Source organism: Leptidea sinapis, chromosome 11, assembly GCF_905404315.1.
Source record: "Leptidea sinapis chromosome 11, ilLepSina1.1, whole genome shotgun sequence".
Taxonomy (NCBI): domain Eukaryota; kingdom Metazoa; phylum Arthropoda; class Insecta; order Lepidoptera; family Pieridae; genus Leptidea; species Leptidea sinapis.
In genome coordinates this window covers 5,552,084-5,566,552 of record NC_066275.1, presented here as the reverse complement: position 1 = coordinate 5,566,552, position 14,469 = coordinate 5,552,084, and the positions used below count along the sequence as shown (strand labels likewise).

General features: G+C 36.0%; 3 protein-coding genes across 7 annotated transcripts in view; 1 reads left to right on the top strand and 2 right to left on the bottom strand.

Moving 5' to 3' along the window:
- LOC126966753 (AN1-type zinc finger protein 6) overlaps positions 1–14,469 on the bottom strand; it is a 42,499-nt gene that overhangs the window by 6,630 nt on the left and 21,400 nt on the right. For all 5 annotated transcript variants that reach the window (XM_050811031.1, XM_050811032.1, XM_050811030.1 and 2 more), the window contains one exon: positions 10,505–10,684. In XM_050811031.1, the coding sequence (XP_050666988.1) occupies positions 10,505–10,684 (180 nt within the window). The remainder of the gene's footprint in view (positions 1–10,504; positions 10,685–14,469) is intronic.
- LOC126966727 (putative nuclease HARBI1) lies at positions 4,418–7,074 on the top strand. Its single transcript, XM_050810992.1, has 2 exons — positions 4,418–5,044; positions 6,035–7,074. Exons 1-2 carry the CDS (start codon positions 4,637–4,639, stop codon positions 6,842–6,844), a joined length of 1,218 nt encoding a protein of 405 aa, XP_050666949.1. The 5' UTR covers positions 4,418–4,636; the 3' UTR covers positions 6,845–7,074.
- On the bottom strand, positions 5,060–7,480 carry LOC126966740 (uncharacterized). The gene is made up of 2 exons (XM_050811010.1): positions 6,867–7,480; positions 5,060–5,786 (listed from the first exon to the last, which is right to left on the bottom strand). Exons 1-2 carry the CDS (start codon positions 7,191–7,193, stop codon positions 5,178–5,180), a joined length of 936 nt encoding a protein of 311 aa, XP_050666967.1. The 5' UTR covers positions 7,194–7,480; the 3' UTR covers positions 5,060–5,177.

The following is a 14,469-nucleotide window of genomic DNA, read 5'->3' as shown; positions in this document are numbered from 1 at the left end:
AAAATATAATATCTATGGGTAAATTCATTGAGAAATGTAATACTCTGAAAAGGTTTTTCGGGCTAATACTAATGGGCTAAATACTAATGCTTGATTAATATTAATTTGAATAATAAATTACTAGACGTGGTGTTCGACTCGAGTTCGATGTGTGAGTGACACGCCTATTTATTTATTCAACGAGATACCTTTACTTATGTTTTGGCCGTGTATTTATATTTTATAAGCTACATAAATTAAGTGGTTGTGCCATGTAGCGTCCTAGGGGACACAAACGAATAGGGGTCGGCACGCCCGGAAAACTACCAGTCTCCCACTTAACATCGACGTGTGTCAATAGTGTCGGTGTGTTTCGTACGGTTTGTGAGCTGTCCGAAGACCTACGCAGCAAATCCCCACTGCAGAGATTGTTATTTTTTTTTTTGGAGTTATTTGGCTAAGTTGGCGCCATATGGTATGTATAAGTATGACTGGGCTAGTTATTGCACCGACACAAATACCAGATGTGGAAGATCACCTTCAGTGTTAGGCCTCCTGTTGACCTCACGGATGGCTATCTGGTTTTCGTTGACCCTCCTTTGGGGTCGACTGACCAGTGTTTTAGCCGAAGCACCGTTCAGATCACGTCCGTAACAACTATAGGTCGGCAGACTGGGATGAGATACGGTATTTTTTACATACTAACTCTATTATCTCTATGAAGAGTACTGCAAGAGAATAGAACTATTAATTCCGTTCTCTTCGGTGCCTATCGGTGGCAGGACTCAACCATCGTTTGACCGCTCCTGCAAAATGGCCTCTCGCCGATAGCAGGAGTGCTATCAGGCTTTGGTATGAATGCGGTGGTATCAAATGATACAATACAAAGAACACCAGCGAACTAAAAAAACTACATTAATGCCTCAAGATTTATTGCCGAGGTCTTTAAATGAGTTTATAAACTGGATTCTTTGCACAGCAACGTCCAGTTAATCTGAAATTTAGTCCAGTGTAACCCGAAAAGAGTAATTTTATGCGTTCATCACTATGAGACTAAAGTGGGTTCGAGATCACGACTCGTAACTGCCACGGCTTGTATTGGCATACTCTGCGTTAATATATCGACCGAAGTTCAGTTCAGAGTGGTGAATTGGAAGATAACACACTTGTGTAAACAGCACTTTACTTTAAGCCACCGCCTGCAACACTCTCACATAGAGTACTGTTCTCTCCTCTGGACGGGCCGCTCAAATAATTATATCAGAAGGGGCAAGAGGGGCACGAGGCTCACGTGATGTGGTGAGGCAACTACCCATGGATATAGTCTTATCCTCACTTCATGATGACCATAATACAATTACAAAGCTATCAAAAGACTCGAGTGAATCTTTTTATTAAAAGATGTCCTTGACTATTAACGTAATGCTCTCTCTTTCGACTTATCGTAACATAAACGGTGGTAAATGTTTTATTTTTTCCCTAATAATGACCACCAGATAAGCATAAGACGGAGATTAAAAATCTGTTTAATATGTGCGAAGGAACATCTGCATGTTTTCCGGTTTTAAGAGTGCAGTAAGCATATGAACTAATATGATAAGTATATTGTTGTTGGATTCACAGGTTAAGTTCAAAGATATCATATCGATTCGCACTCTCATGTGACGATTTTGTAAATCAATTGATACGTATTTGTTATTCGTTCATATTTTATGTCTAGATTAAAGTGCAATAAATAACTTTTCATAACTAACTTGTGTTTCATATGGTAGAGCCACAGCCCCAAAGTTTTAGATTTCGTCAACAAAATCACACTTCCAGGACGCAAAAGAGGGCGGATTTTCTTATTATGGACAAATTATAATAATTTTTAACACTTTATTGTAATTTATTTTTTATATTGATTGGCGCTCGACGAACGACTGATTAGAGAACACTTTACTACTTGCGTTTAACAGCCATTTTCAATAACGTATCTCTAGTTACGTATACATTGCTGTCACCGTATAATGACAAGATTTAATCTATTTATAATTATGTCCAATATAGTTATAGTCCAATGCTATCTGTCGATAGGTTTTTGAAATGTAAGTAAGCGTAAAAGGATAGATTTGTACCTCTTTAAAGTTAAACTAATTATAGAAAACGGCCGTCAGATAGTTTTGTCAAAAGAACCTTACGGCGGTTGGTTTATTTTCATTAGGTATATATAAACAATTGGGGACAGGATTCCTCTGGTATTGCGGGCGGCAGTGATCACTTAACACCAGGTGATCCGTACGCTCGTTTGTCCTCCCCTTCCATAAAATAAATGTTTTAAGCGGAACTATTGTATGGAATTGTGTATATAGGTTTTATTTTTTATTAATCTGCGGTGTCCTTACTAGAGTATAATTGCACACCTTCTGCCGCCATCGTAAATTCGCAACATAAAGCCTCTTTTACCATTCGTTTAAACAGAAAGTATTCATAATTGAATAAAATAATATTGACATAGAATATTTTTGAATATTTACATAAAAAAAATAAAAACATAACATTGAACGTGTACTTTTAAGACAATTTGAATCGCGATATAATTTATTGTATGTTCATTAATATTAGATTCTAGTAAATCAGTTCCGCATGCATAAGTTATAATTATTATGGACAACAACAGATCATAATTCATATCAGATATCTTGGATCTTATTACGAGCTGTGGATCAGCATGTGCCTACCTCTACAGGCAAATTAACAACCTATGTAATGTTAAATTAGACCAATAGTGATAATATAAAAAAATACGCTACTTGTGTATGTGTCCATATTAATTACACTAATATAATATCCACATATTTCAATCAACTGCTTGTTTACTAAATAGTAAACAAGTATGTTAGTCATCTTAGCCAGCTTAGCGCCGTACGTACATTAATATTTGTGTTGATATACGGAACAGTAGGACAAACGTGCATGCGGTTATCGCGAGAGGAACGAGTCAAACGTTGAGACGACTGGTTTAGTTAGGTCATTATTCCGACAAAGCTCTTGTGTACCTCGAGTAATTGTCATCAATTTAGAAATGAAATATTATGACAGGCATAATATGTTTCTGAAGGTAGCGTGGACGAGGTCCAGATATAATATTGCAACAAACCGCTGACTTATTATAGGGTTCCTCTGGAATGCTTAATTAACTATTAGTACACATTGAATTTTAAAGAATTGGAACGCACATAATTAATATATTGGATATTTGCGTAAAAGTTACATTTTTATTATTTAGCAACCCGATGTTTTTTGGCCTTTGCAGGACAACTTTACGAGGACAGAGGTTCAATCAATTATTACACGAGATTTAACCCTCACACTTTTATGATCGTTGACGAAAATTACGTCCCTCCTCCTTGAACACACCCTCGTTTCCCGTATTCCAGAGTTAAAAGTTAAAACTGTCGTCATCATTCACTTTCATTCTTCGCGACTTATCATGCACGCGTACACTATACTGTGATATTATGAGGGTAAATAAATATGCAAGATTTGCGCTTAGATATTTCAGTACAATAATTAAGATGGTTTACTTACCTGATATGCCAGTCATACAGTGTGAAACACCGCCACAACAGAAATCTACATTTAGTATTGTTATAAAGCAAAATATAACAGAACTATGTTTAAGGAAACATTCACACAATGTAATAATATGATGATGATATTTGCATCTGAATCCTGTTTTAATTTAACTTTGGTTGATGTGGTCTTTCATTTTTAACATTTTTTTATTACTAACGTAACTAATAAACTAACGTTTTCATGAGGACAGAGGCTTCAGTTATTACTCGTTGTTTAACTCTTACGTTAAATGTGTAATAAACAATTATTCAATAAATAAATAAAATAATGTTACTCAAAATAGAGTTCTTTTGGTAGTAACGATATATTACGAGACGATTAACTATGAATTGTTCAAAGGTAACATTAATACTAATATCTTTAAACGTAGGGAGTGACAGCCAGTATTTAGAAAATATACAATGAAATTACTACTAGAAGCTCAAACGTTTACAAATTGTTGAAATAATGAACTTTTAAAAAAAATAGTAAAATTGTTTCATACGCACGCACGATTGTATTTTTTTTGTCTGATCAATGCCCTAGATTGACGGAGAGAGTGGTATTACCGAATTATTTTTAGCTTTTAGTAGATACATTATATACATCATGTGAATATTTATTTTGAATAAGACAAGAGGTTCGACGAAACTGAGGCTAAACAAACTAATATGTAAGCCGCCATTATGTAGCGGCGGCCATCTTACTGAATACCAAACTTCAGATCAATCTGTCAACAGGAAAGGGGTCAAATATCAATTACTGGATTTGACCCAAATAAATAAACAGGCTAAGTAAAACCGTTGAAAAATTTGTATTAAGAATACAGTTTCAAATGCGTCATATGGTGCTCCCACATTGCCGTTATAAAATGTTTGTAAACATTTTATAACACCAAAACATTTACTAACAAATGTTAACAATTGTTGCACTTTGTTAGAAACTGTTACATGTTATAAGTGCTCCTACATTGATGGAAAATGTTTAAACATTTTATAACATCTAGTATTGGCTCGCAGTTTGGTTTCGCCTTCTGAGGGCTGAGGACGTCTACACGAAAATGGAAGAAGATTTGCTCATTGGAATAGCTTTTATTTTTTGTTTAAAAAAGAAGAAAAAGCGCTCTTATTGGATGCGCCAAACGCTAAAAGCTAGAGGAAAATATAGTGCCACAGACTATCTCAAGGATTTAGGTATTGATGGTTGCTTAAAAGATTTTATAAGAATGAACAGTTCCGAATTTGAATATCTACAAAATTTAATTGGGGCAAAAATAGGCAAACGAGACACTACATTTAGAAAATCTGTAAGTGTGACGGAAAGACTTGCGGTAACGTTAAGATTTTTGGCAACTGGTAGCAGTTATAAAAGTCTTGGAAATGTGTTCAAGTTGTCAGACCAAGTGATATCTATTATCGTACCAGAAGTGTGCGAGGCTCTCAATGAGGTTTTAAAGGAATACATACAGGTAAGTCAAACAACATTTTTAATTATTTTTTTATTTACTTTTAATATGATCTAATCTAATCATACTTTAGGTAGGTACCTATCTTACCTTACTAATAATTTTTTTAATACTTAACAAACCAAACATGTATTTTTTAATTTTTGATTGATTCCAACAAATCGTTTAATGATTGGGTCGAATCTTGGCTTGATTCCGATAAATTAGACGGACTCTGTGTTCTTGCGCTGGTACGAGTATGTGTCCTGGAGTTATCCGAAGAACTGGTTTCAAATGAAGCCGAGGGACTCGGTGCGGTGTAGTATCCTCTCGAGCTACAGTCAGCATTATTTTCCGAAAAAGTGGATAGATTTGGTTCAGAGTTGTATCCCCAGGAACTACTAGCGGTTGGGTCTGTAAAGGTTGTTGGAAAATCATATTGTCCCATTGTCGCATTGTACAAAATATTGTTAATGTGATGTTGAGCAGTATTCTTAGCATGACTGTTTTTTATTTGTTTCAGTTTCATCGAGACATACTCTCCAAATGCGTCATTTTCATCCCTGCTTTTTCTAGATTCGTACATTCTTTGTAAAATATTTACAGCTTCTTGTTGTGTTGGATCTTGTTCTACTTCAGGCCGTCTTCTTTTCCGAAATGGTTTTGGGGTGGCGAAAGGCGTGCCCGTAGTTTCATCAGTGACAGTATTTCCTGTTTCGTTCAAACTGAGAGTGTTTTCTGAAGCAATTCTGTTTTCTTCGTTACCCTGAAAGAATAGAACTAAACGATAATTTCAAGTTATAGGCGCGTCAAATTAGCTAAAATTGTAAAAAAATCTATAACCGCGATTTTCTTTTTCTATTACTTAACAACCCTTAACTGAAATCATATTTTTTTATAGTGTATTCTATTAATATTTCATACTTAATAAAAATATCCAATAAAATTTGTTAGAATAACGAGTTATAAATTTATTTTTCGCGCCTATTTCTTAATCTTCTATTTTTGTTCCAGATACCAACAACACCTCAAGAGTGGCTACACGTGGCAAATTCATTTGAAGAAAAATGGAATTTCCCAAATTGCTTAGGAAGTATCGATGGAAAGCACGTAGCCATACAAAAGCCAATTGATAGCGGCAGTGAATATTACAACTATAAAGGATTTTACAGCGTTGTACTTTTAGCGATAGTGGACGCAGAATACAACTTTCTGTACGTGAATATTGGCTGCCAAGGACGCATAAGTGATGGCGGAGTTTTCGCAAACACAAAATTTCGAAATAAAATTAACGACAATAGTTTAAAAATACCCAGTGACAGCTCACTACCAGGCAGAAACAAACCTCTTCCTTATGTGTTCGTAACAGATGATGCGTTCCCTTTACAAAAACACTTATTAAAACCTTTTCCAGGACCACAGGATAGCAATTCTAAGGAAAGAATCTTCAGTTATAGACTGAGTCGTGCGAGGAGAACAGTAGAGAACGCATTTGGGATTTTGTCAGCCAGATTTAGAGTTTTACGAACTACAATATTATTAGATCCAGAAAAAACTACTACTTTAATTATGACATGCGTGCTACTGCATAATTTTATAAGAAAAACTGAATCGAGCATGATTTACGCTCCATCTCAATACTATGATGGAGATGACATAGTAACTGGTACACGTATCGATGGACAATGGAGATTAGAACAGCAGCAATTAACACCACTTGAAGCATGTGAATCCCTGACAGATGATGGGAAAGAAATAAGAAAAGAATTCGCAGAATATTTTTCAAATGAAGGGTTTTTGGACTGGGCATCTAAATATTATTAAAAGACGTTAAAATAAAACTCACCTGCAACCCTCCATCGACAGTTAAACTTGGAATATTTTTGCCTTTAAGGAACATGAGTTTTTTAAATGCAAACCATTTACTTGACTCATTAGCTCCTGCACCAGATTTATTAGATTTACATTCTCGGTTAAATTGACCTACGAGTGATCGAATCTTTTTTTCAATTACTTTTTTATCCATATTAAATTCACTGGCAATTTCCATCCAAGCATCGTGTTTTTTATTTCGGTCTTTGTAGCTCTCTGACATCGTGTTCCATAGTACTTCTCTTGCTTGAAACATTTCAATCAGTTTGTAAACATCATCGTTATTCCAATTACCGGACATATTTTATTGCTTGGCGCACGCGCAACCACTAATACACACGCACAGCGATGCACGCTGACACAAAGGAACTGACAAGCGAGACACCACGCGCAGCGACCTGCGTACTCTAACCCCCACCGCACCGCACCGCCTATCCCGCCATCACCCTTATAAAATGTTTACAAACAAAAGATAACACATTTTACTAACATTACTAAACATTTTCTAACATGAAAATTTATTTGTGATTAAATGTTTGCTAACAAATGTTTACTAACGTTATTAAACATTTTCTAACGGCAATGTGGGAGCACCAATACTAACAGGGTGTCATGACTCACGAAGCAACTTAATTTTGACCGCTTAATAAATAAATCTATGACGTACATATCGCTATAATATTATACGTAAGTGAGGTAAGAGTTACGTTGAACTCCATTTTCCCTGGCGAGCCCAAAAGCTGGTTAATTATGCTCTGTTCGGCCTTCTTTTTAGGGTCCGTACCCTATTACAGACTCCGCTGTCGAGCTTGAGAGATTAAGTCGATTGCGGTTTAAAACTAAAAGGTTAACTTATAGTGTCATCTAATTTAAATACGGACATAAGAAATGTGACGGAAGTGTAGTCCAGCTTTAAAATTCGAGTTTTGTGTGAATAATGAATATATTACGATTGCCTCTGTACATATTGTGCAGGTGGTAGACTTGGACTCAGGCGAATTGAGAGAATTAATTACGGTCAGCTGGTTGGTTTTACATTGGCAAGCAAGTGTAGTAATCTCACAAATGTACTCATCAAATTATCAGAAAATCGGAACGTGTGTTTGTGTTTGGCAGTGGCCAGTGGGCGTCACTACTGAGCGAGAGTCGCCCACACACTTTCCAATGTCAACGTTCTGGCTATAAATTGCTCTAGTTAAAAACAAATTAATATTTTCCTATGTCAAAATATCAGATATATTTTTATATATTATATCAATGTTATGTTGATTTATCATGCATCTCAATTACATTATAATCATGAAGATGTAGATCAAATGAATGAACATTTGCCGTAATATTAAAAATGCAGCATAAAAAAACGTCTCGTGGAAATGGAACGCAAAAATATAATAACTCTAACAGATTTGCTATTCTAGTGCCAATACTACTGCTGTTTTTAGTGGTATATGATTTGGTGTGTATTTACATATTAGACACTTTTTAACTGAAATGACAGAGTGGTTGGATGGAAATAACAGCTAATTTGTAGATACCGAATTAAATGGAGAAATGAAAATGTAACACCAGAGTGAAGTATGAGATACATTAATGAATTGATGAATAAACAGATTTGGATATAATCATAAAATAACCATATATCTTAGTATAAACTACACAATAATAGCGAAGGGTAAACGATAATCAAAGAGATACTTCTTCTCCAAAGAGCAACACATCAAATTAGCAATTTAAGTATAATTCGTTTATTAATGGATTATGAAACCTTGCAAAACCGAACTGTTAGCAGATCATAGAATCTTAGGAGTCTACGATTCAATAACTGAATTAAATTTATATTTCGACATTTAAAAAAAAATATGTTGCCAGCATTGTTTAAATGTATTTGAATCATTAAATGCCCCCGCCCGGCTTCGCTGTAAAAGCCTTCAGGGCTATCAGCACAGAGGAGGTTTTTAGTCGGTAGGGGGTGTTTACACCCGAGCCCGACATATGGGCCCCGTTTCGGGGTCTTCAATACGTAAATGTATTTTACTCCTCTCGAGAAAAAAAAAAGAATCATTAAATATAGCGATGTTAATTTTTCGCGACAAAATCGTTAAAATTATATTATATTGTACAAGTTACGCAATCGCTCGACGATTGAGACAATTAATCCTTCGAATGATTTAATTTACCTTCGAACCTTTAATTTACACATCTTCATCAGAGATTAAATTGAAGAGTGTGTGGTATAGATTTCCTAAAACACAGGTTAGTCGTTAACCGTAAACCAAGTCGGAAGCAGAATTCTTACTCTAAGGATATGAGAAAATCTTTCCACATCCCTTCTAAGATACTGTATTATAATTTTAAAAACATCTCAAATAACTCATGGTGGTTTCCATGTTTGTCGTCTCGCGAGTGTTCGACTTATTCGTGTTCGAGCGTTATGACGTCAACAGATAACAAGATAACTACATGTTGCGATATCGGCGACGAGGAAGTACACTAAGATTTACTGTACAAAAATATTGAAGCAACATAAATATTCTGGTGCATCTTCCATCACATACGGCGAGTGCTCTAGCCGAACGCGGTCGCCAGTGCAGGGCTTTTTTTCGACGAAAACAGAATTTGTTCTCAACCTTCTGGTACAGTACTGTAATATATTTAAAAAGCACATTGAAACAGACATCTCTAAGAACTCTTTTTGGAAGTGATTTATGCTATGTTCAAACCATATATTTTATGTTTAGTAGAGTTTTGATTATGCGGAACGAGTTATGCCGGATTCGCGGTTATCCGATTGTCCACAACAATCAAATAATTTAATAGTATAAAAAACCAACATGATTTAAGTTTTCAAGCATATATTGCATTATTATTGTTGTTTAACAGCTGGATAGTGATGGGTTATCCTTCTTTACGTACATACTCCCGATATTTGGGCACTGTCAAACGATGACGCATACTTTCGCATGATTCCCCGAAGTGTGTACATATATATGGACGTAGTTCCTGAAAAACGTTCTAAGTCACAAACATCACACTTTAAGGAATTCATTTTAGAGTATAATAAATATAAGTGTATTCTATATATGTGGGTTGGGGTAGTAATTCATGATGTCATTTAAAGAGTGATAGTAGGGTTGCTATTTTTTGTCAGTCTGTTGATTTGTATCACGTGACTAGTTTTGTGTTGTTAACCCAATTTCGACATGATTGTGGTTTGGAACGTTTTTCTGGAATTCCGTCCATATTTAGTTCAGTTTGTGTGTGAGTATCGGGATGACTATATTCTTAGAAACATAAGAAAATTTTCAAGACGTGACCTCGTTCGTCGTCGGACTGTGAAAATCACAACGAAACTCTGTCCGATTTCGTATTGATTGTTTGTAGTGAGTAATTATTTAAATTGTGTCGGCAGTGACAGGTGGACAGGGTGAAGACGTCTATAAAAGGCGACGTCTCCCTAGCGTCGACCCATTTTCGCCGCAACCGTTGACTAGTTAGGACGTCACTCTGCCCGATTTCTATTCGAATATTAGTCTCTGTGTTTATTGTTAGAAAGCCCTTTTCGATGTTAGTTCCTAATGATATAATTATAATATAAGAAGGTCGCGGTCTCACGTCGGCGTGCGGCTGCGGCAGCGCGGGCACGGTGGGCGCGGCGGCCGTGAGCGGCGTGGCGGGCGGCGGCGAGGCGGGCGCGGGCGGGGGCGACGCGGGGGCGGGGGCCAGCGCCGTGAACGACGCCATGGCGGCCGCCGGCGCCGGCGCGGGCGGCTGCTGCTTCTTCTTGAGCGCCTCCTGGAACACGGAGCACGCGGGACATGTACACATACTGCGGGCAATGATAGCACCATCGACCCCGGTGACGTCGCACGTAGTCCTTCATCTGGGGACTCGAGAGATGGATGTCTTGTGTGTAATTAAAGAATGACTTTGTAACTTCAACTTTTAAAAATTTTATTGCATTTGGGCAGGAATAGCTGCCCGTATAAAAACAATCAAGTATGCCTATAGAATACACATGTTCTTAAATAAATTATGCATCTAGACCCTGCGACAATAGTGTCCTCATCGACAAAAATAGCAGCGAACTGCTAACTATTACTATAATTATTACTTTCAGCAATGCGAGCACACTTAAAGAAAATAACATAATACCTCTCCCGAGTATAAGACGTAGTTTGTCCCGCCCACTAACAAAATAAACCTGTCCTATTGTCATGCGTTGCCTACAACAAGAGGCTCTATCTCTATAAATTACCTAAGATTCTATTATAATCCTATCTTAACCGAGAGCATTTAAAAGATGACTCATCTTACATTTAGCATAATGACCCACATTTTTGAAATATTTGCGTGTCTTTTCCCAAACTACGATACATATTTATCATGTACTGTTTTAAACACTCCCATCCCAAAAACCCACTCTTTTACTTAGGTACAATATTTGTTCATCATAATTTCAAATACATGCAAAAATCTTGCATAACAATTAAACGGTCTTCAGGTAAACCTATAGGAATAGGTGTTCCGCAGGGTTCAATTCTCGGTCCTTTCCAAGGAACAACCTTATATATATTAACGATCTACCGTTTGTAGTAGATGATAACCACAAGATTGTATTGTTTGCTGATTATACTTCACGTATTTTTAAAGCGCCGTGAAGATATTGAAGGTAGACAACGCACTCTCAAAGATAGTTGATTTGAGACGAATAATCTGCATTTAAACAATAAAAAACAAAGTGTTTACGGTTCATTACACCAAACACAGTGGAGGTACAACCAACGAAATTATAAATGACCAAAGATTGAAACTTGTGGACACTACGATCTTCTTAGATAACACGTTAGATAAAAAGCTTCAGTGGGGTCCACATATTGCCCAGCTAGCAGATAGACTCAGCTCTGCGGCATATGCCGTTAGAAAAATTAGAGAGTACAAGAATGTTGCGACCGCTAGATTAGTGTACTTCAGTTATTTTCACAGGATCATGACGTACGGTATGTTACTGTGGGGTCATGCTGCTGACATTGATATAGAGTTTGCTCTGCAAAAGAGAGCTGTTCGTGCTATATATCAGCTAGGTTATAGACAGTCTCTCAAAGAAAATTTAAAGAAATAAATATGACTGTTCATTGTCAGTACATTTATGAATACTTAATATACATTCACAAAAATCGTTACCTTTTTGCTCGTAATAGTAATTTTCATTGTTATAACACTAGAAATAAGAGATTGCTTGTAACTAATTATGGTAGGCTTCTTAAGATACATAATATTTGTATACACTTTTATAATAAAGTCCCAGCCACTGTTCAGGCATTATCTATAAATAAATTTAAAGGTTTTATAAAAAAATGGCTCTGTTGTAAATCCTATTACTCCACAGCTGAATATCTAAGTGATCGGACAGCCTGGGACTAGATTATGATCATTTTATAGCGATAGCAATGACAGTACAATATTGTATATTTTTATTAAAAAAAGCGCAAACAAAGAATGCTGGGAGAGTTTCTTGCGCCGCTTCTTCTCTCTCAGAGCGCCATTTGTTTCCGAAGCCTCCGAATGACATCAAAAAAAAATTCTAAAGAAATAAATTTTTGAGAAAATAAATGCCTACTTTTATGTCTTTTAAAACGAAATTACCACCACAAGGAAGTTTATTGGGTCTACTTCTATTCATAATCTACATAAACCATTACTACTTATAACTGTACACTTTTTGCTGAGGATGTCTCTATTGTAGTTAAGTGTAGCAATTATTTGATACATAATATAGAAATTATTAAAACAATAAAGAACACAATTGTATGGCTAACTGAAATAACCTGACTGTAAATATAATGTAAATGTAAAAATAATCAAATGGCATATCATGTATTCATGGTTTCAGCTTTACGATATGGATTGTTCATATGGGGTAACTCGGTGAGCATAGGAAATTTATTTATTGGTCCAGAAGAAGTGTATTAGGGTGGTTTGTGCAGCCCGGTAGGGGGCCCCTAGATTATTGTCGACCACTATTTAAAAAAATCAAAATTCTATTGCTGCCAGTTTGAAACACAAGGTATCCAAATAGACTCATTATTCCCTTCTGTAGAACTGCAACTTTTAGTAGAAATTGTTACAGCATGTCTATGAAAATATATAATAAATTGCCTAATGAATTGAATGATTTACTTTTCAAGGTTTTTAAAAGAAGACTGCATCAATGGATAAGTGCTTCTATAGTTTAAATTAATTTTTCAATACAAAATTAATTACTATTATGAACTAGTCTATTTGATAATAATATATCTTAATTATACTTTTGTGACATTCAATTTATTGACATTATACATAGTATAACAGTAGTGTGTTGGTACTTAGACAACTCTATAACATATTTTGCATATCAATTGACGAAACATATTGGATTAGTAATAATATTATGTTAGCATCTTAACTACAATGTTTCTTGCAAATAAAACTGAGCCAACCGTTCGGGTCACATATCATTTATAATTTTATATGCTTTGACCAACTCTCAGGTTGTGGCTTCAACGGTTGGTTCAGTAAAAGAGCTTGCACGGTAAACTCTACCATAGATCAAGTGCACAGAATTTACAATATCATAAAAGGCATTAATTTTCTCAAAATTGAATTCTTTAGAATTCTTTTTGGTGTCATTTCTAATGCTACCACATCTTCGGAAACAAATGGCGCTCTGGCAGAGAAGAAGCGGCGCAAAAAACTCTCCCAGCATTCTTTTTAATAAAATATATAGTATATATTGTATATTCATTCGTATGTCATTGTTATTGCTATAAAATAATCATAATCTAGTCCCAGGCTGTCCGATCACTTAGATATTCAGCTGTGGGATTTACGACAGACCCATTTTTAATAAAACATTTAAATTTATTTACAGACTAGATGACCTGACAGACGCTGTTCTGTCATTAGAAAAAAAAATAAAGTAATTAATAGGGAAAATGTACTCTAACGCCATTGGAAATGTGTAATCAACGTAAATGACTTAAAAATGAAACAAAAACGTATTTCTAAATGATTTTATAATACGGAGTAATAAAAAAACAATAGGGGAGTCCCAAAGCCCTTGGCTTTTAGAATGGGAGAGTCACGCTGCCGTCTTATGACGTGAGCACGAACGGGCTAGACTCGTCCGGATTAAGTACCACAATCGGTACAGAAAACCCAGAAAAAAAAGTTTCCCAAGGCTGTGTGTTATCTCGTACACTGTTATACTACTGCATATCAGTGATATGTTGGACGTGTCCAACATACACTGTTATGCAGACGACAGTATTGGAGTCCTCTCTCGAGAAGGTCGCGGAATAGGGTTAATTGAACCTTGTCCAATTTAACCCACAGAAGACTCAAGTTTGCACGTTCAAGTGGTAAACAACTAAAAAAAAACCATTTGTCGTATCACGCTCTTCGACACAGTGCGGTTTACAAGGAGCTTTCTTTACTTATGTGGTGTTTCTAGGACGATACAATACATGGGTACCTTCAAACAAAGCGCGTACACTGTTTTAAAGGGCCAGCAACGCTCTTGTGATTCCTCTGGTATTTCA

Bases quoted from the DNA above. Each gene is read 5' to 3' on its own strand.
- LOC126966727 (XM_050810992.1), top strand. From the start codon at position 4,637: ATGGAAGAAGATTTGCTCATTGGAATAGCTTTTATTTTTTGTTTAAAA. The intron at 5,045-6,034 runs GTAAGTCAAACA...TTTTTGTTCCAG, and splicing joins TTTTAAAGGAATACATACAG to ATACCAACAACACCTCAAGA.
- LOC126966740 (XM_050811010.1), bottom strand. From the start codon at position 7,193: ATGTCCGGTAATTGGAATAACGATGATGTTTACAAACTGATTGAAATG. The intron at 5,787-6,866 runs GTGAGTTTTATT...CTATTCTTTCAG, and splicing joins CTGTCGATGGAGGGTTGCAG to GGTAACGAAGAAAACAGAAT.